The sequence below is a fragment of the Mesocricetus auratus genome, unplaced genomic scaffold (assembly GCF_017639785.1).
Source record: "Mesocricetus auratus isolate SY011 unplaced genomic scaffold, BCM_Maur_2.0 Super-Scaffold_100014, whole genome shotgun sequence".
Taxonomy (NCBI): Eukaryota; Metazoa; Chordata; class Mammalia; order Rodentia; family Cricetidae; genus Mesocricetus; species Mesocricetus auratus.
This window is the reverse complement of record NW_024429197.1, coordinates 66,744,889-66,772,408: the sequence shown is the minus strand read 5'-3', so window position 1 is coordinate 66,772,408 and position 27,520 is coordinate 66,744,889. Positions and strand designations below refer to the sequence as shown.

Genomic DNA, 27,520 nt, shown 5'->3' with positions numbered 1-27,520 from the left:
AGAAAAACATAAAGATTTACAGTAAAGTCAGACTTGGATGAACAAAACCTCTAAAGGTTTACAGTGTGTTTAAAAATATACGTAAGATTGAGAGAGAAAATAAAGAAGCCGGCTGTGGTGGCGCACGCACGCCGGTAGGAATTGCTCCAGAGGCAGAGGCAGGCAGATTTCCAAAGAGAAACCCTGTCTCAGAGAAAAATAAATTAAAATAAATAAAGTAATAATATATAAATAAGTAAGCCACGTAAAGATGGAAAATACACAGAGAGTCTGGATACTGTACGCTATTATGTTTTTCAGTTTTTTCATTGCTCAGGAAGGAACTGCTGCTAAAGTACACTTGATTATAAATGCTGCTAAATTAATCCAACTTCTATCTTTTAAAAATGCCTTGACTTCAAAATTTAAGTATAAGAATATGTTACTCGGAAAAGGAGATTTAATTTATGTTTCCACAGAACATAAAAAGCTGAGGATTTCTTCCAGGCTTCTGTGGTTTGACGAACCAAGACCCCCGGAAGCAGTGGACCAGGTGTTCCAACTATTGAGACAGCTAAGATGATGCAGCTTTACAGACCCCAAAAATACGGACTTATACAGGTTTCTGAGTTTTGTCATGATTCCCATGGTATGAACAGCGCCCCCTTCCAGCAGGAAGCAGTTTGGAATGAGCAACGTCCTAATTCCCATCTTGTTTATAAATCTTTGTTTTCATTTAAATGGGATTGTTTATAATTGGCTAATGATCACAGCCAATCTTTTTTAATGGTAAAAAGGGGAATTATGGTATGGGTATTGTTTTTCATTTATTGAGACAAATTCAAGGTCAATTTTGTGATGCTTATATTTCTCCTCTTGATTAAGTATTGTGCTTATACTGTTCTTTTAAAACATAATACATAATTGAATACAGACTATAGATAGTTACTTATAATAGAATTTATAGTTAGGTAAGTTAGGTTTTCTAGATATATAGAGATGTATTTGAGATAGTCTTCAAACCTTTCAAAGACCTTCAGAAAATGGCATTTAAAATGGTTTAGGGTTTTTCTTGACAATGAGAAAACGTCTGCTCCTGGCAGCACCAATTATGTCTGAGAGGAAAATGGGCATCGAAGAAACTTGTTATGGAGTTTGTTTTCAACATGGCAAGATTAGCCATTTGGCAAGAAACTGCTCTTGCCTGTACTGCTTGACTGTTGTTGTATAATCTGGACATGCAGGACCCACAGAAAAGTGACTGCTGAACTCAGTCTTATAGGGTTTCTGCTTCATGAAAGAGTCTAAGAGACTTTCTACAGGACAAAGAAAAATGACTGACAGACTGCCAGCGCAGATGGACAGTTTAAAATTTCCTGCTTTGCTGAGAAGTGTTCCAGACACATTGTGGCCGATGGGCTGAAGATGGATGCCCCAACGTTACAGAGGAACTTCGGGTGACTGTCCAGGCAGTAAGATACCTCTGTCAATCCTAGTGTTTATATATTATCCTTCTGTGGTCTTTGATGGAGTTGAAGATAGATAGTTATAATTATAGTTTTCCTTAGTTATGATAAAAGATACATATAGAACTTTGGACTCACAAGGCTGGGATGGATGATATTTTCTTTAAATCTTGCTAAAATATTGTAACTATGTTCTTATTTGATAACTGTTCTGTTATACACAATTTGACTGTGTTAAAGTTAAGACCTTTCTTTTTGTTTAAACAGAAAAGAGGAGATGTTGGGGGAAGTCCTGTGCATTTGTCAATAAAGTATTGTTGAGCCTATAGGGAACCAAGATAGGAGGGACTAGGAGTCCAGGAGAACTCTGGGAAAGAGAAACACAGGAGAGTCGAGATGTAACGCCATTGGGGTAGGAAGCCTGGAAACCTCTCCGGTAAGAGACATACTTAGATTAACAATTATGGGGTAATTACTTAAGTCAGAGCTAGCCAGTAAGAAACAAGCAAGGCCAACAGCTTCATAATTAATACAGTGTCTTGTGTGTTTATTTGGGACTGATACAGCTCTAGAACCAGGCTGGCGGGAAAGCGGCTCTGGAACCAGGCGGGCAGGAAGGCTCCTCTCAAGAAAAAGCTTCTCTTAACACTGTCTTAGGGTTTCTATTGCTGTAAAGAGACACCATGACTATAGCAACTCTTATAAAGGTAAACATTTAATTGGGGTAGCTTACAGTTCAGAGGTTTATCATCTATTATCATCATGGTGGGTGGGACACGGCAGCATTCAGGCAGACATGGTGCTGGAGAAGTTGCTGACAATCCTACATCTTGCTCTGAAGGCAACAGGAAGTGAACTGAGACACTGGGTGTCACTTGAGCATATATGAGACCTCAAAGCCCACCTCTACAATGACACACTTTCTCTATCAAGGCCACACTTATTCTGAAAAGCTACACCTCCTAACATTGCTACTCCCAATGAGTTTATGAGGGCCAATTACATTCAAATTACCACAACTACTCTTTTTTGTTTGTTTTTGAGACAGGATTTCTCTGTGTAGCTTTAGATACTGTCCTGGAACTCGCTCTGCATACCTGACTGGCATCAGACTCACAGAGGATCCACCTGCCTCTGCCTTTCCAGTGCTGGGATTAAAGGTGTGTGCCGCCACCACCCAGCTACATTCAAACTACCACAATTACCTATTTTCATTAGTAAGGCCTTACATAAATGTGTTTCATTTTATGTGTTAAAATCAATTGCTATTATCTGTCCTGTTGCATTAATTGCCCTAGATCTGGTTAAGCTTCTCTTCTAATCCCTGGCTATGCCAAGATCCAAAACCAGGCTGTTCAGTCCCAAGGTGAGAAGTATTCATGGAACACCCCCTTAAGAATACTTCCCAGCTACATCTCAACATCCATAGTTCTTATTGAGAAATAGTTCCCAATTATCACCCACTTTGTCTTCACGGTATGCTTGTTTATCAACACTATAATAAACCCATCAACTAGCTCAAGGATGTGCACATGATAAGGGGTAGTGCCAGTTTGCTAAGTTAATTCCAATCCTGGCTTCTTCTCAAGAGCAGGGTTATTAGAATTCACAATGACTTATAATAAATTTGAAAAGAACCAAAAGAGAGAAACTTAAAAGTATTCAAGCATAAAGAAGCAAGGAACTGAAAATACTGTCTGTCCTGATTTGATCAGTATACTGGTGACAAGTACTGAAATGCCACACTTAGGTATACAATTATTATGTTAATTTAAAATAAAGCTGAACATTAGGAAGGGGGATGACAAACACCCCATTTTGAGAAACAGGATATATATATATATATATATATTATATATGTTGGAAAGGCATCAATATGATATGACGCTAGACTTGCTTGTGTCCTGGTTTGCTTTCCATTGCTGAGATAAACATTATGGCCCAACTTGGGGGCAGAACAGAATTTATTTAACTTACACATCCGCATCACAGTCTGTGGTTGAAGCAAGTCAGGGCAGGGACTCAAGCGAAGACCACAGGAGCAGGGCACTCACTGACTTGCTCATCCTGCTTTCTTACACAAGCCAGGGCCAGCAGCTGCCTAGGGATGGCGTCATCCTCAGTGGGATGGGCTTTCCCACATCTATCATTAATCAAGAAAATGTTCAACAGACTTGCCTACAGTCCAATCAGATGGAGACAGTTCCTCAATTGACATTCTTGCTCCTTGAATGACTCTAGCTTACATCTAATGGACAACAACAAACTAATTAGTTCCAACTTGCCAATCCAACTTTCTGGGATCTTATATTTTATTTTATTTTACTGGTGTACTGAATGATTGTATCACGGCACCAAGGCACCTTCAACTGAGAAAGTCCATGAATAGCTGAAATGAGATACCAGGGCTTGAGCTGGAATGCTACAAATGCTGAACCAAGTGCATTGACGCCTCACAATAGGCCCATGAAGGAATGTTTATGTCCCAACTTTACAGTTGACAAGTCCAGAGAAGGAACAGATTTGACTGGCCACTGAGCATGCCAGCATTAAGTATGTTCCTTTGGCTTAAGAATCACTTGCAGTTGAGGGCAACTAAGATCAGCAAGATATGGGAAGAATTACTTACCTTTCCCCTTTCCTCCTGAAATCAAAGCATAAACATTCTTTTATGAAGGTGGCACTCTTCCCAGTATATTTCCTGAAACATGGAGAGACACAGATGTATGCCAAGCCTAAATTCATGGGTTTCAGTGTCATGGGCAGATCTCAGGGTTCCTAAAATCAGAAGATGGCTGTAAGAAAGCTTAAGACTACTGGGGAAATTATCCCAAAATCCAGACAGTACTTACAGTAATTATCCCCAGCTCTTTATTTAAATATATAAAATAACAATGGCTCTAGGCAAAGAAGTATAATCAAGTCCATAAATTGCCTGGACATTTTGCAGATTAAAAGAAGTATGTAGAGTCTTGTGAGTTGCAGAAGCGGGTGGTAAATGTTGTTGACCTCTCACATAGTGAGTCACAGTAGACTATAGTACTGGCCTGGGAATGCTACAGTGTTTCCTGCCACACTTGGTGGAGCATCAGGCCTCCCCCAGACACTGGCCCCTCTGTCTGACAGAGTATCGGGCACCCTGCACAGGCTTCCTTCCTAACAGATCCCTAGAGTCTACAAGCAAGTGGAGACTGAACATCGGTGGGATCTCTGTTCAACAAGCCAGAGGCTCTTTGCTTCGGGAGCTTTTGCAATGGAAAAAACTGTTTCTATTGCTTACCCTGAGAATTTCCTGGCGTCCTTCCAATCAGATTTGAAGTATTTGGTAGTGACAATTGAGTCAAGGGCCTTATACATGCTAAACATATCATCACTACTCCACTAAATCCCAGCCCTGTGGCTGCAGGTGAAGAGAATGTTTTTTGCCCCATCTGGGCCCCAACTTCCACAGTGCTTTCAGGTTGTGTGTGATATGCATATATGTGCACCTGTGTGTAACAGGTGAACAAGTATCTATATGATATGTATGTGTATGTATGTATGTTCACCTGCACGGGTGTAGAAGTTAGAGGTCAACCTCAGATGTCCTCTATTGTGCTCCCTCTTAGTTTTTGAAGAGGAAGGTCTTTTATTTCTGCATTCTGGGGTCTACTACAATGCCTGGTAGATGGTGGGTGTTCGGTGAATGTTGCTGAATGAATGACTTGATGTTACCCAGAAGCAATGACCTTACCCCACAGTCTTTTACTCTCACATAACAGAAACCAGGAATTTAAAGTTCCCCATGAAGAACACATGGAAAACTGAATTAGTTCCAGATAGGGCCAATGGTTTGCCCATGCTCACCGCAAACTTAGGGCATGGATCAGACTCATGGTGCGCAGACTCTTAAGCGTGTGTTCTTCTCACTTCATGAAACACACACCCACTTCTAACAGGGGAGCACAGTGACTCCCATGATGCCACAGGATGCCCCTGAGATATCACATTGCCTTGTCAGCCCTCTGGTTCACCTATAGAAAACACAGAAACAGCAGCGACTCATCCCGGAAAGCATCTCATGCTGTTTCAAATGTTCCTCAAACCTTGCAGAGGGCTGACTGCAACCTCAGACTGTGTGTTGGATTTCTCATCAGAAGACAAGCCTCACTATACCTGATCCCACTCTTCACTCACTAGAGGGAGAATGACACTCTACAGTTCTGCAATGTTTTCCCTGGAAACAGCTTCAGCAGAAGAGAAAGGGGATGGGAACTGCCGTGCGCTGTAGGCCTCAAGTGGGCCCAGATGCTTCACCAAGCCTCACTGCAATGCTAGGAGATAAACAGGGTACTCTTTTGAGAGGTGACACCACAAGTTAAGTTGACTGGCTTTAAGTCTTTTAAAATCTTAAAGGTTTGCATTGGCAGCTGTATTTCTCTGCTTCAAAGAAAATGTTCTTTGTAGAGTGGCCTGTTATTCAGAACCTAGACAAATAGATTTTTCTGTTGGCATTCTAAGACTCAGCTTTCACGTGTTGTTGGTTAACAGGAAGCTTAGGGGAGAGTTATGTGTAAATTAATAATATAGCTTTTTTAGCATGTGCTTTCTTCATTAAAAATAAGGGGGGAGAGATTAATTTTATGTTTATATGAGTACACTCAGTTTAATAAGCCATCTGACCTGGGTACTGAGACTTGAACTCATGTCCTCTGGAAGAGCAATACATTTTAACTACTTTAATTACTGAGCATTTAACCTCTGAGCTACCTCTCTAGGACCTTTGATGTGAGTTTTCTGGTATACTTCCTTTCTCTCTTTTGTCTGTATACTATGGTGATTTGAATGAGGTGGCCTCCATAAGTCTCAGGCATTTGACTACTTGGTTCCCAGTTGGCAGCTGTTTGGGGAGGATTAGGAGATGTAGCCATACTTGAGGAAGTATGTCACTGAGGGGTCAGTTTTGAGATTTCAACAGACTTGTGTCCTCTCTACTTCCTGTTTGTGGTTTAACATGGAACTACTACTCTAGCTGCTCTCCACCTCCTACCTCTGCCCCATCATGGACTCTAACCCTCTGGAACCATAAATCCCAAATGAACTCTTTCCTATATAAGTTGCCTTGGCTATGGTGCTTTATTACATCAATAGTAAATAACAGTAGAGAAGTTTGTACCAGAAAATGGTACAATGGTACAATGTTGGGAAGAACCTGACCATGTTTGTTTTTGGAGCAATGTGGAAGGCTTTGGAATATCGGTCAAGAAAAATGGTTGGATCCTATAAGCAGAGCTCAAAGGCGATCCTAGTGAAAACTTAGAAGACAGTAGTGCTGAGGGCAGCATGGGCTGTGTAGTCCCAGCTCAAAGAAGTTTCAGAGGGAACAATATTAATAATTAGGATAGAGACCATTCTTGTGGTATTTTGGCAAAAAAAATGTTGCTGCTTTCTTCCCTTGGTCTAAGAATGTGCCTAAGGCTAACTAAAAAGGCAACAGACACATCCCTTTGATGGAGGAGATTTCAAGACAGCCTAATATTGGCTGTTGTGTGTGGTTATTAATAATCACACCTATGTGGGTCTATGGTGGAAGAGAGCAACTGGAGCAGAAAGAAATACAACGTAGTTTGGAGAGGAAGAGGACACTGGAAAGCGTCCTGTTACAGTCAAGGCTTGTGCTGGAAGATGGGCTAGATTGTTAAGGAGCTTAGTGTCATTATGGAGGCATCCTCAGGGCAAGAAGTAACCTAAGCTTCCAACTTGTGGGAAAAAAAAAGAATAGCAAATAAAAACTGCTGCAAATATAATTCAAAGGGTCCAGGGTTTCCCCCAAGTTAGTAGTGTGTTAACATGGTACTAGATTTAGAGTTAGGAAGGATACAGAAGGGGTCACGTGACCTTCCTCTGTGGTTATGGAGAGTCTCTGAAGCCAGGTGTGTGGTTGTGAAGTCCCTGCATGGAGGCCCCAAGAGGCCATTGTGGCAAGCTGTGAAAGTGAAGCCTGACTTGCTATGGAGACTTCAAGATGTTAGAGGTTCCAGAACAAGGAGACATCTGCCAAGAACTACCTCACACAGGTATTAGAACCAACCCATGAAAGAGAGGCTTGTGTCATGCAGGCAATGAAGCAGAGCTATGTAAACCATTTGATATCAGACGTGGAGCTACAGGATTTGGAGTTTGTCATGCTGGGTTTTGGCCTTACTTTGGTCCAGTATTGTCTCATTTTGTTCCAATTCCTCTTGTTTGGAATGGTATTGTATATTATATGCCATTGTGTGTTGAAAGTATGTGGTCAAGCTGGCATTGAGTTTGGGATCCTTCTGAGTGACTAGAATGACAAACGTTTCTGAACCTACTTTATTATTTTAATGCCAGGAAACTCAAAAAGTAACTGCTGCTTACCTTTCATCTGTCCTTTCAGCCCTTAAAGTCCTCCGAATCTCAGTCAGTTCCTCTGGGGCTTCACGGCCCATTGGGGTCTATACAATTTAGTTAATTACCTCCAAATTATTATCTCAACTAAAGAAGAATCTTAATAGACAATCCTTAATGTCTTTATCCTTGTCTGGGAGAACTTCATCTCTTGGCAAGAAAAAAATCCCCTTTAAGCAAGATTGTATAATACCTTTTCCATGGTGATTAAAGACAATGGCTCATTTAGAAATAGGTGTGTGTGTGTGTGTGTGTGTGTGTGTGTGTGTGTGTGTGTGTAGTCTGTCTGTTCTGCAAGCTTCTGAAAATAAAGGCAGCAGGGGAGGGCACCCAAAGCATCCACACTTCAGAGGTTTGCTTCGGGCCCACTCAGCATAAAGGGTGGTGTGTGGAAGTATGAGGATTCTTAGCTCAGAGCATAGAGGAGGCCTCTCTAAGGAATGGGCTGCATCGGCATCACTCCACTAGTGGGAAGACTACACTATTCCCAGTGTCCCTCACAAGCATCTCTCTTTACAGGGGACTTGATGCTTACCCAAGCACCAGCCTGTTTGGTCTTTGAATCAAGTACTAATTCAAAGGCCCAGGCTGCAGTGTCCACTACATTTACCCAGGATTCCATTTCTCATTTATTAGTATTTTTTGAGCTTCTTGAGGATGAAGGACACTAGCCCTGTACTTTAATAGGAATGCAAAACTAAGGGCAGCCCTTGCCATCAATTTGCACATATCATCTCGCAATAGAAAAAGAAAAGAGGAGGAAAGCCAATTCTGATGCTCTCACTATTCCACCTCTGACACTGGTGGTTGGAATAGGAATGGATCTCTCCCCCACCCCCAGACTCATAGATTCGAATGTTTGATCACCAGGGAGTAGAAATATTAAGAGGTGTATTCTTGTTGAAGTAGGTGTGACCTTGTTGAAGGAAGTGGATCACTAAGGGTGGGCTTTGAAGTTTCAAATACTCAAGCCATACCTATGTCTTTCTTCTTGCTGCCTGCTGAGATGTAGAACTCTTAGCTACCTCTTCAGTACCATGTCTGCCTATGTGCTGCCATGCTTCCTGCCATGATAGTAATGAACTAAACCTCTGAACTTGTAAGCCAGCCCCCAATTAAAACTTTCCTTTATAAGAGCTGTTGCAGTCATTGTGTCTCTTCATAGCTTGCTCACAGTTTATTGATGTTCTGACACTGTCTACCTGGTACAAGATCCTATCGCCTGAGGATACAGTCTCACTAAGATGTGTCCCATATCAGATGTCTATCAAAGCTGAGGCGTCCTGGGATGATTTGCTTCTACGATTTCTTCCTCTAGTTTGTCACTGTGCTGGAATGGACTGCAGAATTCAGGGGGGCCTTTTGTTTGTGCTCTCCTGTTTATTGTAGAGGCTGTAACTCAGAAATGCCAAGTGGACAGGATGAACAGGTTAAAGTATGGGTAGGAAATTACAGGAGCTGTCTTGGTACATTCCACCCCTGCATCTCTACATAGTCACCACTTTGAATGTTGTCCAAACCCCTCAAGTCAGAATTTTCCAGGTGTCATTTCATGGGGCTAACTGGCGAAGTCACCGTCCACAGCTAATTAAAATCAGTCTCAGCCATTCTCCCCTCCCTGGACCTTAGGGGAGAGACTAAAAGTCTGGATCCCCTGGAATCATGTGTTTGATTCATTTGGCAACTTACGCCATCTTGAAGAACTTTCTAACAATTATTTACCCAGGTGTACTAGACAAGGAGTTCTCAGGATTACTATATATGTTCTTTTTACCTTTACCACTCTGGAGCTATTTCAAGAACTTAGACACATGCCCTTGGTGCTACCACCAAACAATATAGATGAACAACTATTTATCTTTACATTACAGTAGATATTAGAAGTCAGAGATGGCTTCAAGCCTACATGTCTAGATTATATGCAAACATGATACCAGCTTATATTAGGGGAATGAGCATCTGCAGATTTAGATGAGCTTGGAGTCCTGAAACCAATTCCCTGTGGGTACCAATAGCAGCAAGAAACCCCATGTCTTCACATGTGGCTTCAGAATGAGCATTTCCAATATCTTCACAGCCATCTGTGCAGTTCATGCTGCCTTCTAAAGTTAGTTTTGTACTAATGATCCCATTGTTTTGATATACATATGCTTCCAAACAACTTATCTTATTTCCCAATTCTTGGATATTTTATAAGATAAATTCTTGGGTCTTTTATATACACTCCCTGAGACATACTTCTCCCTCCTTCGTGATGTTTTTAGGGGACTCCATACTAATGAAGCTGTAACTCATGAAACTATAACTAGATTGTAATCTGACTTTAACAATGTGGTATCTGCCAGCTGAGCCATCTTGCCAGTCCTAGTTTAATTCTGAAGATCTAACTAAGCAAGGCCTAGAGTCTATCGTGTATAAGACCCAGGGCCTCATGTCCAGCACCATAAGAAAAACCAATAAAAGAAAACTAATTACAATGGTTTTATTTACAATTGCCTTCACAGTTTAATTACAGTAGAGCATTTGATTTTTTGGAACATGTCTTACTTTCCTGCAGAAATTAATAAAATCAGTTGTGATAAGCAAAGGAGATGTCTTTAAAGACTTTCACCAGCATAAAAATACTTTATAGTTTTAATGATATTTGTTCTAGTGTGCTGAGTTTGTATACATTTTTTCCTCTTAAAAACTTAGTTTAGCTTGTTGGCATAATTATTCTGTTCCACTAAAATACCCATTTTATATGCATCACACAGTAAAGTTAAGGACAGGAAACTATGTTTTAAAATTCCAATCTAATAACTGAAAATATAATTTCTTTTAAAGATAGTCTCATGTTGCGTAGCCTGAACTAGAATTCACTATATAGGCAGGGTGACCCTGAACTCTTGACTTCCTGCCTTCACTTTGAGGGCTGGGATCACAGGTGTGAGCTATCATGAACAGTTGAGGTAGAATAAATTGATTCAAGGTTATAAAGTTCTCAGTATGAAGAAATGACAGACTTCTTGCAGCCTCTTTTCAAAACACCCCATGGATGTTTAATGGGATAAGCAGACGGTGTCTTAACTGTCAAAACAGCCTCTTCAAGGGAACCTTGAAATAATAGAAAGATGCAATCTTGTTAGGGGTTACCTAATAAACCTAGAATGTGTTCACTTCCAGAGGTCAGAAAGTCTTCCCATGTGCAAGTCAGAAATTCAAAGGGACTCAATCTCAATACAATCGATAGAAATCGCAGGGAATGGCACAGAGGACAGAAAACAGCATAAACAAAAATAGTTTGGTATTGTTTGTTTATTTGAAGTGCTGGGGATGGAACCTGGAGACTTGTGCAAAATATGCAAGTGTCTTACAACTAAGCCCTATCCCTAGCCCAATAATATATTTTAATATATATTTTCATCTCTGGTATAAATTTGCTTTAAGAGAAGGAACTGTCCCACATGGTATCTTCTCCCCAAGGGGTAGTCACTCCTTTCAGTACATGAAAGATTCAAAGACTTCCATGAAGTGAGCCGAGAAGTGACCTTCAGCACTTACCTGAAGACTTCTAAAATCTATTTCTACATAAAAAAGTGAAACAAATCTACAATAGGTACAAATTATATACATTTATTAATAGTTTTAAATAACACTCTTGTATAAATTCTTTCATATATTCAAATCATAAACAAATTTAGAAATGCATCATGAAACCTAATACAGTACATACATGAGACATGTTTTTAAATTTTGGGTTAGGATTTTAGTGACATAAATACAAGTTTAATGTTTTAGAAACATTCCCTAATTGGTTAGGCTGAAATTTAGGAGTACAGAGTGCTTGTGCCTAGCATTAAAAGTTGACTAGAAGTCACTTAACTTTGGGTTAGCTTGAATCTGAAGCTCTGGGCTCACTCCAGGGCTGCTGCGGTTTCTGCATATGCATAAGTAATAAGCAACATCCCCAATGCCTTTGAAAAATTATTATTAAAACCACTGACATTTTAATGATCCATAACTTTAGCCATTTGATATTATTTGACTTCTTCAGACTGATAATCATTTTTCTTGCTTCTCCCCATGGCACAGTCTTTGGCTCAGAGTGAAAGAGAACACTGAATTAGCCTTCTATCAACTCCCCCAACCCTGAACATAGACACCAAACCATTTCAGCTCCTAAACCACTTGCTGTGAAAAACAGCAACAGACTAAAGGGTTTTGTTCTTGTTTTGTTTTGTGGTGTGTGTGTGTGTGTGTGTGTGTGTGTGTGTGTGTGTGTGTGTGTGTGTATCTACATGTATGGATGAGACTTCTGTTGCCCTAAAGATTGCACTGGTTTTTTTTTTTAACATTCTGAATATTTTTTTCAGAGAAATTTCCTTGAGAACTACAGAAACTCAACTCCTATCCACATACTACTTCAAAATATAAGAAGCCAAGGACAGTCATTTAGAATCAATCTTTATGTATACAAGCATAACAAATTAAAACGCATAGGACCAGGATGAATGGTCAGTAATCAAGCTCTGTCTCTCATCTTTCAAAACACAACATCTTGATGATCAGATAAGCCTAATTAACTAGCAAGTCAGTATTGCTTTGATGATTAATGGTTCTGGAAATATTAGAACTAGAGAATAGCAATATGATTTGGGGACTTGGATAACCTTGTTAAGAAAAACAAAACAAAAACCTTATCCTCCTAGTCCATGTCTGCCCTGTTGCCCTCTCTTAAAATCCAAGCATCCCTGGGAAAAATAATGCACTGAGTCCACAGAATGTTCAATTGAACAAGAGATTTTACTATCCTTTTGCCTTTTCTATAATTGGAAAGACTGTAAATAAGGAAAGTGCTGGAAAGTAGTGTGAAGGGTGGTAGTGATAGGGAGGTCAAAGACATGCTTGACACTGACTACAACATCCACCTATCAGAAGTGCGTAGGGCTTACTGGGGTGAGCTAATGAAGATGCAAGAAGCATCAATTCATTCATAGCAGTGATGGTTATTTCTCAGTCAAGTTCACATAGGTATTATACTTTAAAAAGAACATGTTGAGCCGGGCGGTGGTGGCGCACGCCTTTAATCCCAGCACTCTGTGAGTTCGAGGCCAGGCTGGACCGACAGCCTCCAAAGCAGAGAAACCCTGTCTCGTAAAACCAAAAAATAAAAAAATAAAAAAATAAAAAGAACATGTCGTTAATACTTAGACAAACACTGTTCAAACACTAGACTTCCTAGAGGATGCCTGGTGCTGGATGGTGATGTCTTCAGAAAATGAAAACCCTGCATTGTATTTTACAATGGTTTTCTGCTCTAATTACAAGAGACAATTGCCGCATGGTTGATCTTTAGAGCAAAACTATTTGTAGAAGCAGAATCATGGGGTCACTAAATAATGTTATTTAAGGCTACACTTTTTCATAACTGTGAAAAATTAACATGACCTAGGATCCATACTTGATAAACAATTTTTTTGTGGTTTAATTTCTGTGTTTTCTTTTAAAATCTGTTTCAAGAACGCTATTTAACTGGAATCTTGACTATTAGGCTCTTAGTCTGCTACAAACATTCCTTCTTTATTTATTGGGTAAACATGTTTGGATTTTATCTCTTTACCTTTATTTTTGGCAACAGATGGAGTATCAAGGACACAATTGCTGTGCACAATGCTTTGGAATTGTGTGATGCAGTTGATACACACCTGTCTGATAACTGCTAGGGAAAGCAACCCCCACCCCCATTACAGGAATTAATTCATTTTAATGAACTCAAATTGGCAGTTTTGCCTTTTTATCCTTAATTCTGACTTTAGATAGAAATCCTCCTGTGTTCTTTCCACAAAGTCATCTGTAGCTATGTGGACCTGAATAGTACCTGCAAATCACATAAATCACACACACACACACACACACACACACACACACACACACACACACACAATCTCACTCCAGCCTTCTAGGGCCCATGGCTAGTAGATTTTTATGTTATCTCATAGCCAAATGACTGTACTAGAGAGGTGAGAATTAATTCCAAGCATAAAAATGATGTGTGTGTGTGTGTGTGTGTGTGTTGTATAGCCCTGAATGATCTAGCCTCTCTGTGCCTCAGTTTCTTCATGTATAAAATGGGTACAAGACTACTTCCTTAGGATGCTATGGTGAGAATCAAAGAACACACATGGAAAAGTGTTTTGTAAATGACAAAGAACAAAAAATACACTGATCTATTCTGTAATTCTTGGATTAAACCCATAGACTCCTGCTAGGTGAACAATCAGCCACGTAGAAGTTGTTTCAGTACAATGAGATGCAATGTTTACTTTAATAAAGACAGCCACATATGCAGAGCACCCTCAGGTTATCTACGGATCCTCTAGTCTACAGTCATTTCCAAACCCTGAGAAAAAGGTGGGGTCTCCTACAGAGGATGAACAAACTTCTCTGAGGAAGTTAAGTCTGAATTTCCTAGGTCTAGTCTTTGTTTTGCTTTTCCCTAACCAAGTCATAGTCTGGGCCACCTTTCTTGACTTGCTTAATCCACAACCTGTTGATGCATAACAGATGAAAACAGCATTACTGGGCCTCAGAGGAAAATGGCATAAAATGCAAGGCCTAAATGCACACTCAATCAGAGTAACCCTCTGCCCAGACAAGAAGATGGATAAATTCTAGCACTGAAGAAGCCAAACATGCCTCATGATTCGTGGGTGACAGGTTATGCTCAAATGCCAGAGGCTTTTATTTTGGAGGTTATGGGAGGCACATAAATATTTCATGGGCATAAAAATGAGGGGCCCCAAGTAATGCAATGGCTTTTCTTTTTTTTTTTTTAATTTAAAATTTCTATCATTTGGAAGACTGTCTTTTACATTCAGGAAAGAAGTCTTTTTCTGAGGATGTTTACACTGAGCAATGTAAAACACACAGAGTGGGCTAATTAGGTGAATGTCTTAAGAATGCAGCCTGTGTCCCAGTTTAATAATTACAGACTTCAAATCTATTGCTTGAATCTATGATAAGTCAAAAAGCATATGACTCTAAGTTTAGAGAGGAAAGGTTAGAAACATTTGACCTCTTATAAATTTCAACAGTGTCCAAATAGGGACTAAAAATGAATGATGCTCACCAGAGTCCCAGCTCTAGCAATATTGCCACCTATTTTACAGTATTTTAACCAATTTCCATTATCTTCTTTTTACAACACCATTAGCTGCTATACAAATAAAGTCTAGATGATAAAATAGGACATGATCTTTTTACAAATAGATACAAGTACAACGTTGAACAGATATGCTACATTAACTATGTACACCTTGTTTCTTTAGAGACAGGAGTCCCCCTAAGGAGGACCATCATCTTTCTGTTCTCTGGAGCTGCACCTGACCTCTCACCACAGAGGCTTATCTTGTGCTTTAATCCCATCCTTGAAGGAGACTTGTGGGAGGAAAGCCAAGCCCTTCTACAGATCCTCTTGGGACTTTTCTGCCCTTAGTCTACACAGAGCCAAGACTGTTTAGTGTGGTATATCCTAGAAACCAGCTTGTCCTCAGTTATATATAGCTTTCAGTACAGTAAAATGAACATGAACATAATCCCTGCCTCTCTCTTAAAAATATGTTTCCAAAATGGAGATGAAGTCTTCTATCATTCTTGCCTCTCCACATCAACATTCTGTCGAGGCTGGTGAGATGAACACTTTCCCAGCAGTCCTTTGAGAAGCTGGGTAGACTTGGGCTACTGTGTGGGATTCAGTCTTTCCATACACACATGTGGTTTGCTACAAAAATATACTTTACTTCATGTCCTCAATGATGATGAATGCTTCAGATCTTCATGGGGAATTAAGAGCAATAGATAGGCTAAGCGCACTACAGTATGTACCTGAACAGCTCACTTGCATGATGCCTTTCTCAGTAAACTCTACCCAGGTCATGTGTGGCTGGGGGGCAGATGCATTTTAGTGAGCACTGCGTTCTGACAATCCAAGAGGACAGTTCATCTCCTTAAGCTTTGTAATTATGAATGGGTGTCGTCAGGGTCAGCTGTCCATTGGGGGCCACTTCATTGCCATCATCCTCCAACAATCCTGACACATCTGCATTGGGGATGCTGTCATGGTAGCTGCTGAAACTGATATTGTCTTCTTTCAGCTCGATGGTCCAAAAGGGAGCATTGAGTTTCCGGTTTTGGTACTCTCTGTACATATACACAGCTCCTACGAATCCCATTAGCAGCACTACCACAATGATGATGACTGTCAAAATGATGATGTTAAACTGGGTCCATGATACGTCAGCAAGAGCTGAGGTGCTGTTTTCAGAAGAGCTTACTGAAAAGATAGTCTGCAGGGTTGTGGGGGCAAATGTACTATTTATAACAGGGGTGGGCACTGATGTGGTCAAAGAGGCATTGGAAACCAAAATGGTAGAACCTTCAGGAGTTGGAACAATAACTTCTGAAAATAAAAAAAAAAAACAATGAAATGTAAACGACAAAATTATCTAGTTTTGAGAAACAATAAAAGAAATACACATGAGAGTGGAAGTTAAGTAGGATGTTGACATGGTAGTCTGCTTACAGTAATGCAAGTTAAAAATAATTTTTAAATAAATGTAATGATAAGATATGGGGCCTGGAAAGCGCACTTATTACATATAGGTTTATTCTCCAATATGTATAACATCCATATTGAAACTTGAGGAAGATTCTAGCACAGGAGTTTTCCCTTTTTCCTTATTCATTGATAATTACAGACATTTCTGTAAAGGCAGTAAATGTGTTCTAAATCACATGGTAAAATGACTATTATTTGCCCTAAAATATATCCAATAAATCTGATGGCATTTCATGAAGGTAAAATTCTCCTCAAAGGAAGTATAAAAATCTAAAAAAAGGAATTTAAATGCTCAGGGTTCATTCAGCCAAAAGAGAAAAGAGCTTTCCTTTAATTCCACATGTAGAGTTCTCACTTTGTGTGTATTTGAAGTATTTTATAAGCACGGAACTACATTCTATACTTCTACTCAACAGCATAGCTCAATGAAAGGATGAAAGGTTTGGACTGCGTTAGGACTGTATTGCTACAGGTAATTCAATCTCTTAGAATTTTATATCTTTCAGTTAAACATGAGCAATAATGTCTGCTTCACAGAGTTCTTGGGAAGACGTCAATGAACATTATAGGTACTCAATAAAATTATTATAAAAATAACTTATTATCCATCACCACAGTCCACTACATCAATTAGCAGGCAACGTTTGTATTCCTGGCTAACAAGAACCATCAGTCTGTCTTCTTGGTACTTACTGGTCTGGACAAGGTATGCCTCCCACATGGTGGAATGCAGAGTGACAGAATTTCTAGCTCGTGATGTGGTTCAATATGATCACTACAATGTGAACATCAAGAATATGGCAGAAAGATGTTACAGGCCACAGACCAACTGTACCTCAGCTCAGTGTGCATTAGAATATCAGAAGGGGGAGTGTATACAAGAGCAGGGTCTAACCTGTCTGTATTCTAATAATCCCTAAATATCCCTAGCTTCTCCTGAATTCTTTTTTTTTAAAGATTTATTTATTTATTTATTATACATACAGTGTTCTGCCAGAAGAGGGCACCAGATTGAATTGTAGATGGTTGTGAGCCACCATGTGGTTGCTGGGAATTGAACTCAGGACCTCTGGAAGAGCGGTCAGTGCTCTCAACCTCTGAGCCATCTCTCCAGCCCTCTTCTCCTGAATTCTTAACCTTTCTAAATCCTCACTGAATCCCTCTACAAGAAACATTCTATCATATGAATGGCATTTCCTTTTAAAAATCAAAGGGAATATTAATAAGATTTCATATACCAGAGAGAGAGAGACAAGTCAGCTTAAAGTGTGAAGGGCTAGAATGAACTCTAGTTTCCCAGATGGGACTTCTAAGCAGACCACAGGTCCTTCCCTGAAAAGGCCTTTGATGATCATGGAAATGATGCATCAAGAAGCAAAGGAAAAGAGATGACAGGACCTTTCAGTTACAACAGACAGCTAGAAGAAGGGAAACACGAGCACACTCAGTCTCACTGTTGTGTCGCCGACTTTGTCTTAGTCTTCATATTTCTGGAGTTGATGCTGTAGTGTCAGGAGACAATCAGGATGGGAAAGCAACCTCTTTAGGCAAATACCTACCAAAACTTATTCTTAGAAACTCCTCTGGTGGGACTGGAAGGTTCACAAAGCTAACGGTAGCTCTCTAGAAACATCAATGCTGGCATTAGATACTAAATGTGTAATCTTAGGGAGAGTTTTACCTTGCTTGATGCAGTTTCTCTGGAGGTCTCGAATATAACCTTCTAGGCAGTTCTCGCACCAGAATCCAGTGGTGTTATGGAGGCAATTGATGCACTCACCACTCTCGGGCTTGCAAATCTTTGGAGTTGTAGTTGGGTCCACATGGCCATGGCATTCGCACCGTGTGCAGATACTGTCAGAATTGTAGTAGCCATTTTCACATTTATTACAGTTCTGTCCTGTGTAACCATCTTTACACTGGGCACAGGTAGGCTCCAATTCACCAGATTCTAAAATAGAAAGAACATCAAAATAATTTAGTAAAGTTTCAAGCTCCATTAAAAAATAGTAAATTATTTGCCCTCCAATAGTTTTTACAAATCCTCTGTGGTATTATCTCTCACTCAAAGTTAAGAGATACTCAGAAGCAATATTCTAGATAGATTATTAACTTTTCAGCATATTGAAGGAATGATGGGCCTGTCCAAAAAGCACACTGAAGTAGAGGGTAAAAGAAATATGCTTCTACCAGATGTCTCAACTGTTATATGTTGCCATTTAAGTAGTTTCTGTGTGTGTGTGTGTGTGTATACACACGTAACTATGCACTTGGGCAACAATATACATATGTATGCCAGAAGACACCTTCCTTGCTGGAGTCCTTTACATTCACTATGTGGGTCTAGAGATCAACTCAGGTTGTCAGTTTTGCTGGTCTGTATCTTTACCCACTGAATCACCTGTCATGCTACCTCCTTACCTCCCCATCCCCACCCTAACAGGCTTTGCCAAGTGCAGACATGCCCAATGCACATAGCAACTGATGAGCTCACAGGTCTCTAAGGCTACAGTGTGTGGTGGCTGCTTATCTGACCACCTAAATATCCTGGACTGGACTTCTATGTGACCTTACAAGATTCCTTCCCCTGGCCCCTGTTGCCCCTGAGTATGCAAATGACTAACACTTGATGTTCTTACCCCAACCAATAATAAATAACTGCATGGACCCAACAGACCATTCCTCTTAGGTAACTGGCCCTTGCCCTCTCCCAATAATCGAGCTGTCCACTAATATTCTCCCAGGTGTTCTTACCAATCAAATTGAAAGTGGCTCAGAAACAGCCTTTGTCCCCGCCCATACTCACTGCTGTCCTGTCTGTTTCCCCTGGCTGGGTTGGTTGACGGTGTGTGTGTGTGTGTGTGTGTGTGTGTGTGTGTGTGTGGTGACTCAGTCATAACTTCTAATTAGTAATAATTGGATTAGTTGTCTATCTCGCCCATCACACTATAAGCTACTTGTGTTCCATCTTTACCTTTAATCTTTTCCTAGTGTCTGACACAGTATTTGTTCAATAAATGTTTGCTACTTGCATAATTTCATCTTACATAGTGAATTCACTCCAGAAAGAGTAATTACAAGGATCATGAAAGCTGCAGCAAGGTACCTCATCTCTGATTCTGATTGAAAAGTGACTTTCATTTGAGAAACAATCCATAATTTGTCGTACACACTGTGTAAGTCAAGGGTTTTGAGCATAAGCCACAGAGTTGCATGAGTGATAAACAAATTTAACAGCATCTATAGTCCCAGTTGGCTGTGTGGTATCAAAAAAGTCAATAAACTCAGAACCTTGGTTTTCCATATTTTAAGTAAGCAATTTTAAATCAGAAATTCTTAAATTACTTTGCACAAAACAGTGACAATTGAATGAATGCATAACTCTTGCAACAGATGATATGTAGGAAAAATACTCAACAAAAGGTTTATACTTCTTGTTTTCATGAAGCTTATAACTCACAATGGTACCATATTTTACATTTTTATGGTTAACAACTATAGCACACAAACTCATTTGGAAAATTCTAGATAAAATCGATTGAGGGGTTGAGATGAAGGCTTGTAAGGGTATTTCCTCTCTAATTTCAGACCCTGTGGACCTCATGACATGAGACTCACACCTGCCTCCTGTTTTATTCCTCTCTAATTTCAGACCCTGTGGACCTCATGACATGAGACTCACACCTGCCTCCTGTTTTATTCCTCCTTGCTTGCACTTTGCTTCTGCCACATCTAAGTGCTCTCATCAGTGATTTTTAACATTCCTGCTGTGCCTTTGTTCATGTGTTTGTTTTTAAGAGAGTGCCTCACTGTGTAGACCAGGCTGGCCTTGAACTTGTGATCCTTCTGCCTCTTCTTCCCTACTGCTAGCTGGGATAATAATGTCTTTACTTGAGACATCCTTCCTACCATAGTCTTTCTGAGGTTATCACTAAAATTCCCTCACTAGCTTAGAATGTTTCCCTCTGTGCTGGCTAGTTTTATGTCAACTTGCCATAGAGCAGTTATTTGAAAAAATGGCACTTCAGTTGAGAAAATGCCCCTACTAGATTGGCCGATGGGCAAGACTGGGGCATTTTATTGATTGGTGATTGATGTGGGAGGGCCTAGCTGACTGAGGGGGTGCTACCCCTGACTGGAGGTCTTAGGTGCTATGAAAAAGAAGTTTGAGCAAGATAGGGTGAGCAAGCCAGTGAGCAGCACTCCACTATTGCTTCTGCTTCATTTCTGGCCTCCAGATTCATGCCCTGCTTGAGTTCTTCCCCTGACTTTGCCCAGAGATGGACTGTTACCTGGAATTTTAAGATGAAATAAACCCTTCCTTTCCAAGTTGCTTTTGGTAATGGTGTTTATCACAGTAATAGAATTCCTACCTAAGACAACCTGTTAGTGCATCCACTATGTATAGAGTGAATCACTACTCTCTATTTGTAAGTTGTTTGTGCACTAGACATAGTGATCTCTTGTTATGGAATATTATTTTAAGGTGTGTTGCATTCATTTATGCTGTGGAATATTTGTGTAATGATGCAAAGATGTGTTGCATTCTTTCATGTGAAGCTGTGTTACTTTGTCTGCCTAAAACACCTGATTGGTCTAAAAGAGAGCTGAACAGCCAATATCTAGGCAGGAAAGAGATAGAGGGAGGGCTGGCAGGCAGAGAGAATAAAGAGAAGGAGAAAAGGAGAAGACTGAGGAGCAAGATGAAAGAAGAAGGAGAGGAGGACTCAAGGGGCCAGACATCCAGCTACCCAGCAAGCCACCCAGCTACACAGCAAGCCACCCAGCTACACAGCAAGCCATGAAGTAAGAAGTAAAGAAAGGTATATAGAAAGGTAAACCGCAGAGGCAAAAGGTAGATGGGATAATTTCACTTAAGAAAAACTGGCTAGAAACATGCCAAGCTAAGGCTGGGAATTCATAAGGAAGAATAAGTCTCCCTGTGATTGTTTGGGAGGTGGGTATAAGGCACGGAGTCAAGAGTAATAAAAACCAACTATAATTTCTGAAAGTATCAAACCAAATTGACTTAGAACCTTCTACCCCTACAGATACATGCATACCTAATTGGATTACTTTCATCACAATTCAGTCTCTGGCTGCGATCTACTATCTTTACATGGATAAATTTCTAAGTGTCCTAATCCTTATTTTTCAAGTCCCTGTTCAAACATAACCTGTTCCATAAAGATATTTCTGTACTTCCCAGTAGACAATATAAGTCTCGCCAAAGCTCTCCTAACTCCAGTTTTACATACATAACCATACTTTACCCTGAATTATGGCTATATCTCTTTCTAATTATTCAAAATTCATTACTGGCATTAACAGTACACCAGGTATTAAATGATTAAATATATAGACATCATCTCTACCCTTGTGGAGCATATAGTATTTAGAAAAGATATAAGAACAAAAGATTTCAAGCACATTACTTTTCACAGTGATTTTCTTTTCTTTCTTTTTTTAATTATAAAGCTGTTGGCCTTGCTTGTCTCTTACAGGCTAGCTCTGCTTTAAGTAATTACCCCATAATTGTTAATCTAAGTATGTCTCTTACCGGAGAGGTTTCCGGGCTTCCTACCCCAATGGCGGTTACATCTCGAACTCTCTTGTGTTTCTCCTTCCCAGAATCCTCCTGGACTCCTAGCCCCACCTATCTAGATTCCTATAGGCTCAACAGTACTTTATTGACAAATAACAGGCAAATAACAGGACTTCCCCAGCATCTCCTCTTTTCTGTTTAAACAAAAAGAAGGTCTTAACTTTAACACAGTCAAATTGTGTATAACAGAACAGTTATCAAATAAGAACATAGTTACAATCTTTTAGCAAGATTTAAAGAAAATATCATCCATCTCATCCTTGTGAGTCCAAAGTTCTATATGTAGTTTATCTCTTATCATAACTAAGGAAAACTATAACTATCTGTCTTCAACTCCATCAAAGACCACAGAAGGATAATATATAAACACTAGGATTGACAGAGATATCTTACTGCCTGGGCAGTCACCTGAAGTTCCTCTGTAACGTTGGGGCATCCATCTTCAGCCCATAGGCCACAATGTGTCTGGAACACTTCTCAGCAAAGCAGGAAATTTCAAACTGTCCATCTGCATTGGCAGTCTGTCAGTCATTTTTCTTTGTCCTGCAGAAAGTCTCATAGACTCTTCCATGAAGCAGGAACCCTGTAAGACTGAGTTCAGCATTCACTTTCCTGTGGGTCCTGCATGTCCAGTTTATACAGCAACAGTCAAACAGTCTAGGCAAGAGCAGTTTCTTGCCCAAATGGCTAATCTTGCCATGTTGAAAGCAAACTCCATAATGAGTCTCTTTGATGCCCATCTTCCTCTCAGACATAATTGGTGCTGCCAGGAGCAGACATTTCTCATTGTCAAGAAAAACCCTAAACCATTTTAAATGCCATTTTCTGAAGGTCTTTGAAAGGTTTGAAGACTGTTTATCTGTCTGAAATACATCTCTATCTATCTAGAAAACCTAACTTACCTAACTATAAGTTCTGACTATTATAAGTAACTATCTATAATCTGTATTCAATTATGCATTACATTTTAAAAGATCAGTATAAGCACAATACTTAATCAAGAGGAGAAATATAAACATCACAAAATTGACCTTGAATTTGTGTCAATAAATGAAAAACAATACCCATACCATAATTCCCCTTTTTACCATTAAAAGAGATTGGCTGTGATCACTAGCCAATTATAAACAATCCCATTTAAATGAAAACAAAGATTTATAAACAAGATGGGAATTGGGACGTCGTTCATTCCAAACTGCTTCCTGCTGGAAGGGGGCGCTGTTCATACCATGGGGATCATGACAAAACTCAGAAACCTGTATAAGTCCGTTTTTTCGGGGTCTGTAAAGCTGCATCATCTTAGCTGTCTCAATAGTTGGAACACCTGGTCCACTGCTTCCGGGGGTCTTGGTTCGTCAAACCACAGAAGTCTGGAAGGAATCCTCAGCTTTTCATTTTCGGAGAGGTTTCCGGGCTTCCTACCCCAATGGCGGTTACATCTCGAACTCTCATGATTTTCTTTTTACAGAGAAATCCTGCATTTTAAATTCTTCATATGAAAGTGAATTCAGTCAGTTACTCAAACAAGTGAAAAGCAACACCTGAAGTAAAGCACTATGTTAAAAAATGTTACTCATGGGGTTGGAGAGATGGCTCAGTGGTTAAGAGCTCTAGAGGATCAGAGTTCAATTCCCAGCACCCACATGGCAGGTTGCAACTATCTGTAATCCCAAGATCTGAAACCTTTACATAAACATGCATCCTGGCAAAACACCAATGCACATTAAGTAGGAGTAAATACATTTTTGTAAAGCATCCCTCCCACTGCTTTTGACATTTAAAAAAAGAAAAAGCAAAGGGAAAAAAGTTATTCATGATGAACCAATAACTTATTCAAAGTTCTTTACAAATCCTATAAAAGTCTTAAATCTTAAATTGTCACCAGCAGCATGTCAATATGTATGCTCTGGAATTCTGATATTGCTGATGCATATTCCAATATTAATACACATTTTTCATATTCCTGACTCAAAATGATAGTCTTAACATCCTAAATGTTTAATATACATACACATATAGTGAAAAACAACAAAGTATGCTATATAAAAGTATCATCTCATTTAGGAAAAATTAGGGGAAACTAATCCAGTCCCAGGGATAATAGCAGAGCCCTTCTCTATCACAATGACAAACATGTACTAGGTGCTTAATTACTATTTGTGAAATAAATGAAAGAATTATCAGAGCTTCCTATGAAAAGAGGAATGTACCAGTTCCTATCATTAGGTATAGCAACTGACTTTCCAGAGTCTTTCAAATGTCCCCTACTCCTGGTAATCACAAGTTCATAGCTGATAGGATAGGTATGAGTAAGTAATGGGGCATCGGAAACATTTCTATGGCTTTAGAAACTAAATGATAGAATACACTGTGGCTTCCATCTTGCCCTCTTTTAGATCATTCACTTGTGGTGGAAGCCAGCTGCCATGTTGCAAGGACAATAAGTAGCTTAATGAAGAAATTTGCACGGTGACTAACAGAATCTTTTTGCTCCTAGCAAGTCATATGAGGTAAGCCATATTGAAAGCAGATTCTACAGTTCCAACTAAGCCTTCAGACTACTGACTACAGCCTTGACTAACATCTTGACTACTGTCTCATGAGAAATTCTAAACCAGCATAAATAACAAAAGAAAATTAAACTGAGTGCCTCTGAAATGATACGAATAAACAACACTTTGTGCTAAAAGGACATCAAGATGTGTCAGACTTTGTTGACTCCCCATGGGAAGCCTTACCCTCTGAGGAGTGGATGGGGGTGGGGTTGGAGGAAGGTAGGGGAAGCAGGAAGAGGGGAGGGAGTCAGAATTAGGATTAGTATGTAAAATGAGAAAAGATTACTTAAAAAAGGACATCAAGGAAGTAAAATATTGATTCATGGACTAACTGAAAATATTTACAAATTATTGTTTTTTTAACCTTTTTATTCAACTATTTTATAATGCTAGAGAGCAAACCTAGGACCTCCTACTTGTAAGCGTTTCAGGCAGATCGGGATGGGTCAGGTATTCTGGCACTGGGGAGTCACAGAATACTGAGTGTTACACAGAAAGGTATCCTGGAGATGGGGAGCCAAGGACTAACACAGGCCACAGTAAGCTTAGTAGCTTACAGACTTGCCTCAGGGAAAGGCTTCCCCAGTGTATCCGCTCTGCAGGACAGGGTCTTCCAGTTGGGGATGTTCTCCCAGTGTAGCAGTTTTGTTCGGCAGGAGGTTTCTGGGGGGAGGGGGAGGGGAGTTGCTACAGTTCAGCTCTGCTCCCCAAGAGAGGAGAGCAGAGAACAGAGAGCAGAGTGTAACAACTCCCCTCTGCAAAGGGAAGATTTCTCTGGCAAAAGTGTTACAGCCCTGCTTGCTCTACTCTGCCCAGGGTCACTTCTGCTCCTTTGCCGCAGCCCCTGCAAAAGAAGATCTTCACCCAAAGCTTATCAAAGGGGTTTATTGGAAGGAAGCAGCTGGACCAGCCAAGCTGAACATACACAGGGTTTATATAGGGATTCTTGGGGGGACGGGGAAGTTTTTCCAGGGTAGGGATTGGTCCGATTTTAGTGCTGAGCTCAGATTGGCTAGAGCTCTGCTCCAGGATTGGTTAGTTTTATGCACAGGATTAGGATCAGATTTGGCTCTGGTTTCAGGGCCAAAGTGTGTTTTTTTTCTCTGGTCCTTTTTAGCCATTTGGCTCCAATCACTGGCTCTGATTCCAGGGACAAAGTGTGTTCTTTTGGCACTGGTTTCCAGGTCAGGATACATTTCTTTGGTTCTTTGGTTCTGGTTGCAGGGCCAAAGTGTGTTTCTTTGGCTCTGCTCAGGGTGTGTCTCTTTGACTGGCCCATTTTCCCTACACTACTTGCTAAATAAGAGTTCTCCCATGTAGCTATACCCTCATATCTTACAACCAAGCATCTGATAAGTGATTTGTATCTATAACTCTATCAACATAAAGACTAACAAATACCATAGTTTTAAGATGAACAAAAGATCCAAATGTAGCATGACTAATAAAAACCCAGAGACAGATATTGGGGTTAAAGCTGAAGATAAGAGAAACAAAGCAGTCAGCTACTTCAGAGTTCTCACCTTTACTAATGCTCAGACCGAAGGGGTGATCCACCAAACCTCAAACTGCTCTGAACTGTATTGCTCCTCATAGTGCAGTGCATTCTGTTTCCTCCTGCCTCATATTCCCCTTTAGTGCTAGGATTAAAGGTATGTCATCCCAAGTGCTGGGGTCAAAGGTGTGAATTTTTAGACTGATTCACTCTCATGTAGTCCAGGGTAGCCTTGAGCTAACAGAGATCCATCTACCTATGTCTCCCGAGTGCTGGGATTAAATAAAGGTGAGGTCACCACTGCCTGTCCTTTATGGTTAACTAGAGGCTTAGGTGTGTGGCTAACTAGTGGCTTAGCTCTGCACTTTGATCTTCAGATAAGCTTTATTTGTTACATTACAAAGAAAATAGGTATTTGCTCAAAAGAAATAAAAAAAAGTGGTCAATAAACATATAGTTAGCTATCAGAGACAGGCAAATTAAAACCACAATGCAATACCATTTAACATCTTTTAGGATGGCCACAGGTATAAAAAAGATCTTAAGTGTTGTTGAGGCTGTGGACAATTCAGAATCATCATATATTCTTGTTAATAATGATGACGTAGGGGTTAGAGAAAGCTTTATCAGTAAATTGCTGATGTGCAAGCGTGTGAACCTGAGTTCAGGGCCCTAGAAACCACCTGGAAAACACTACAACAGTGTTTCAACCATCTCTGTTGGGAAGATAGAGAACCGTAGATCCCTGGAGCTTGCTAGCTAGCTAACCCAAAATCAGTGAGTTTCATGTTTACTGAGAAATCTTGCCCCCACGAAGAGGGGTGCTAGAGAACAAGCTCAGTGATTAGTAGCAAGCACTGCTCTTAGAGACTGCAGTTCCCAGCACCCATGCAGGGCAGCTCACAATGACCTGTAACTCCACCTCTGGGGACCCCAGGGAACTGGATGACCTCTTCTGACCTCTGCAGGCAATACACTCACATGCACATAATTCTCCACAGACACACATATATACACATAATTTTTAAAAATCTTAAAAAATAGGGTGGAGGGAGACTGGAGACAAGCGATGTGTATCTCTGCCTTCCACACAACATAAAATTCATACACATTACACATGTATCACCCCACCTCAAATAATAACATAAAATGGGGTGTTTAATTTTGGAAAACAATCTGATGCTTTCTCACAGAGTTAAAAAGAGCTGAAATACGGGCTGCAGAACTAAATAGAGAGTTTTCAATAGAGGAGTCTAAAATGGCTGAGAGGCACTTGAGAAAGTGCTCAACATCCTTAGCCATCCAGGAAATGCAAATCAAAACAACTCTCAGATACCATCTCACCCCTGTCAGAATGGCTAAAATCAAAAACACTAATGACAATTTATGCTGGAGAGGATGTGGTGA

At 40.1% G+C, this 27,520-nt stretch overlaps 1 protein-coding gene across 1 annotated transcript in view; it reads right to left on the bottom strand.

Annotated features, from left to right (window-relative positions):
• Positions 1 to 11,138: 11,138 nt before the first annotated feature.
• The window catches only part of Megf9 (multiple EGF like domains 9), a 107,148-nt gene continuing 90,766 nt past the window's right edge, over positions 11,139 to 27,520 (bottom strand). Inside the window, exons 5-6 of the mRNA XM_005075103.4 lie at positions 18,140 to 18,409; positions 11,139 to 16,299 (exon numbers count right to left, since the gene is read on the bottom strand). Coding sequence (XP_005075160.1) covers positions 15,848 to 16,299; positions 18,140 to 18,409 — 722 coding nt within the window. The 3' untranslated portion in view covers positions 11,139 to 15,847. The remainder of the gene's footprint in view (positions 16,300 to 18,139; positions 18,410 to 27,520) is intronic.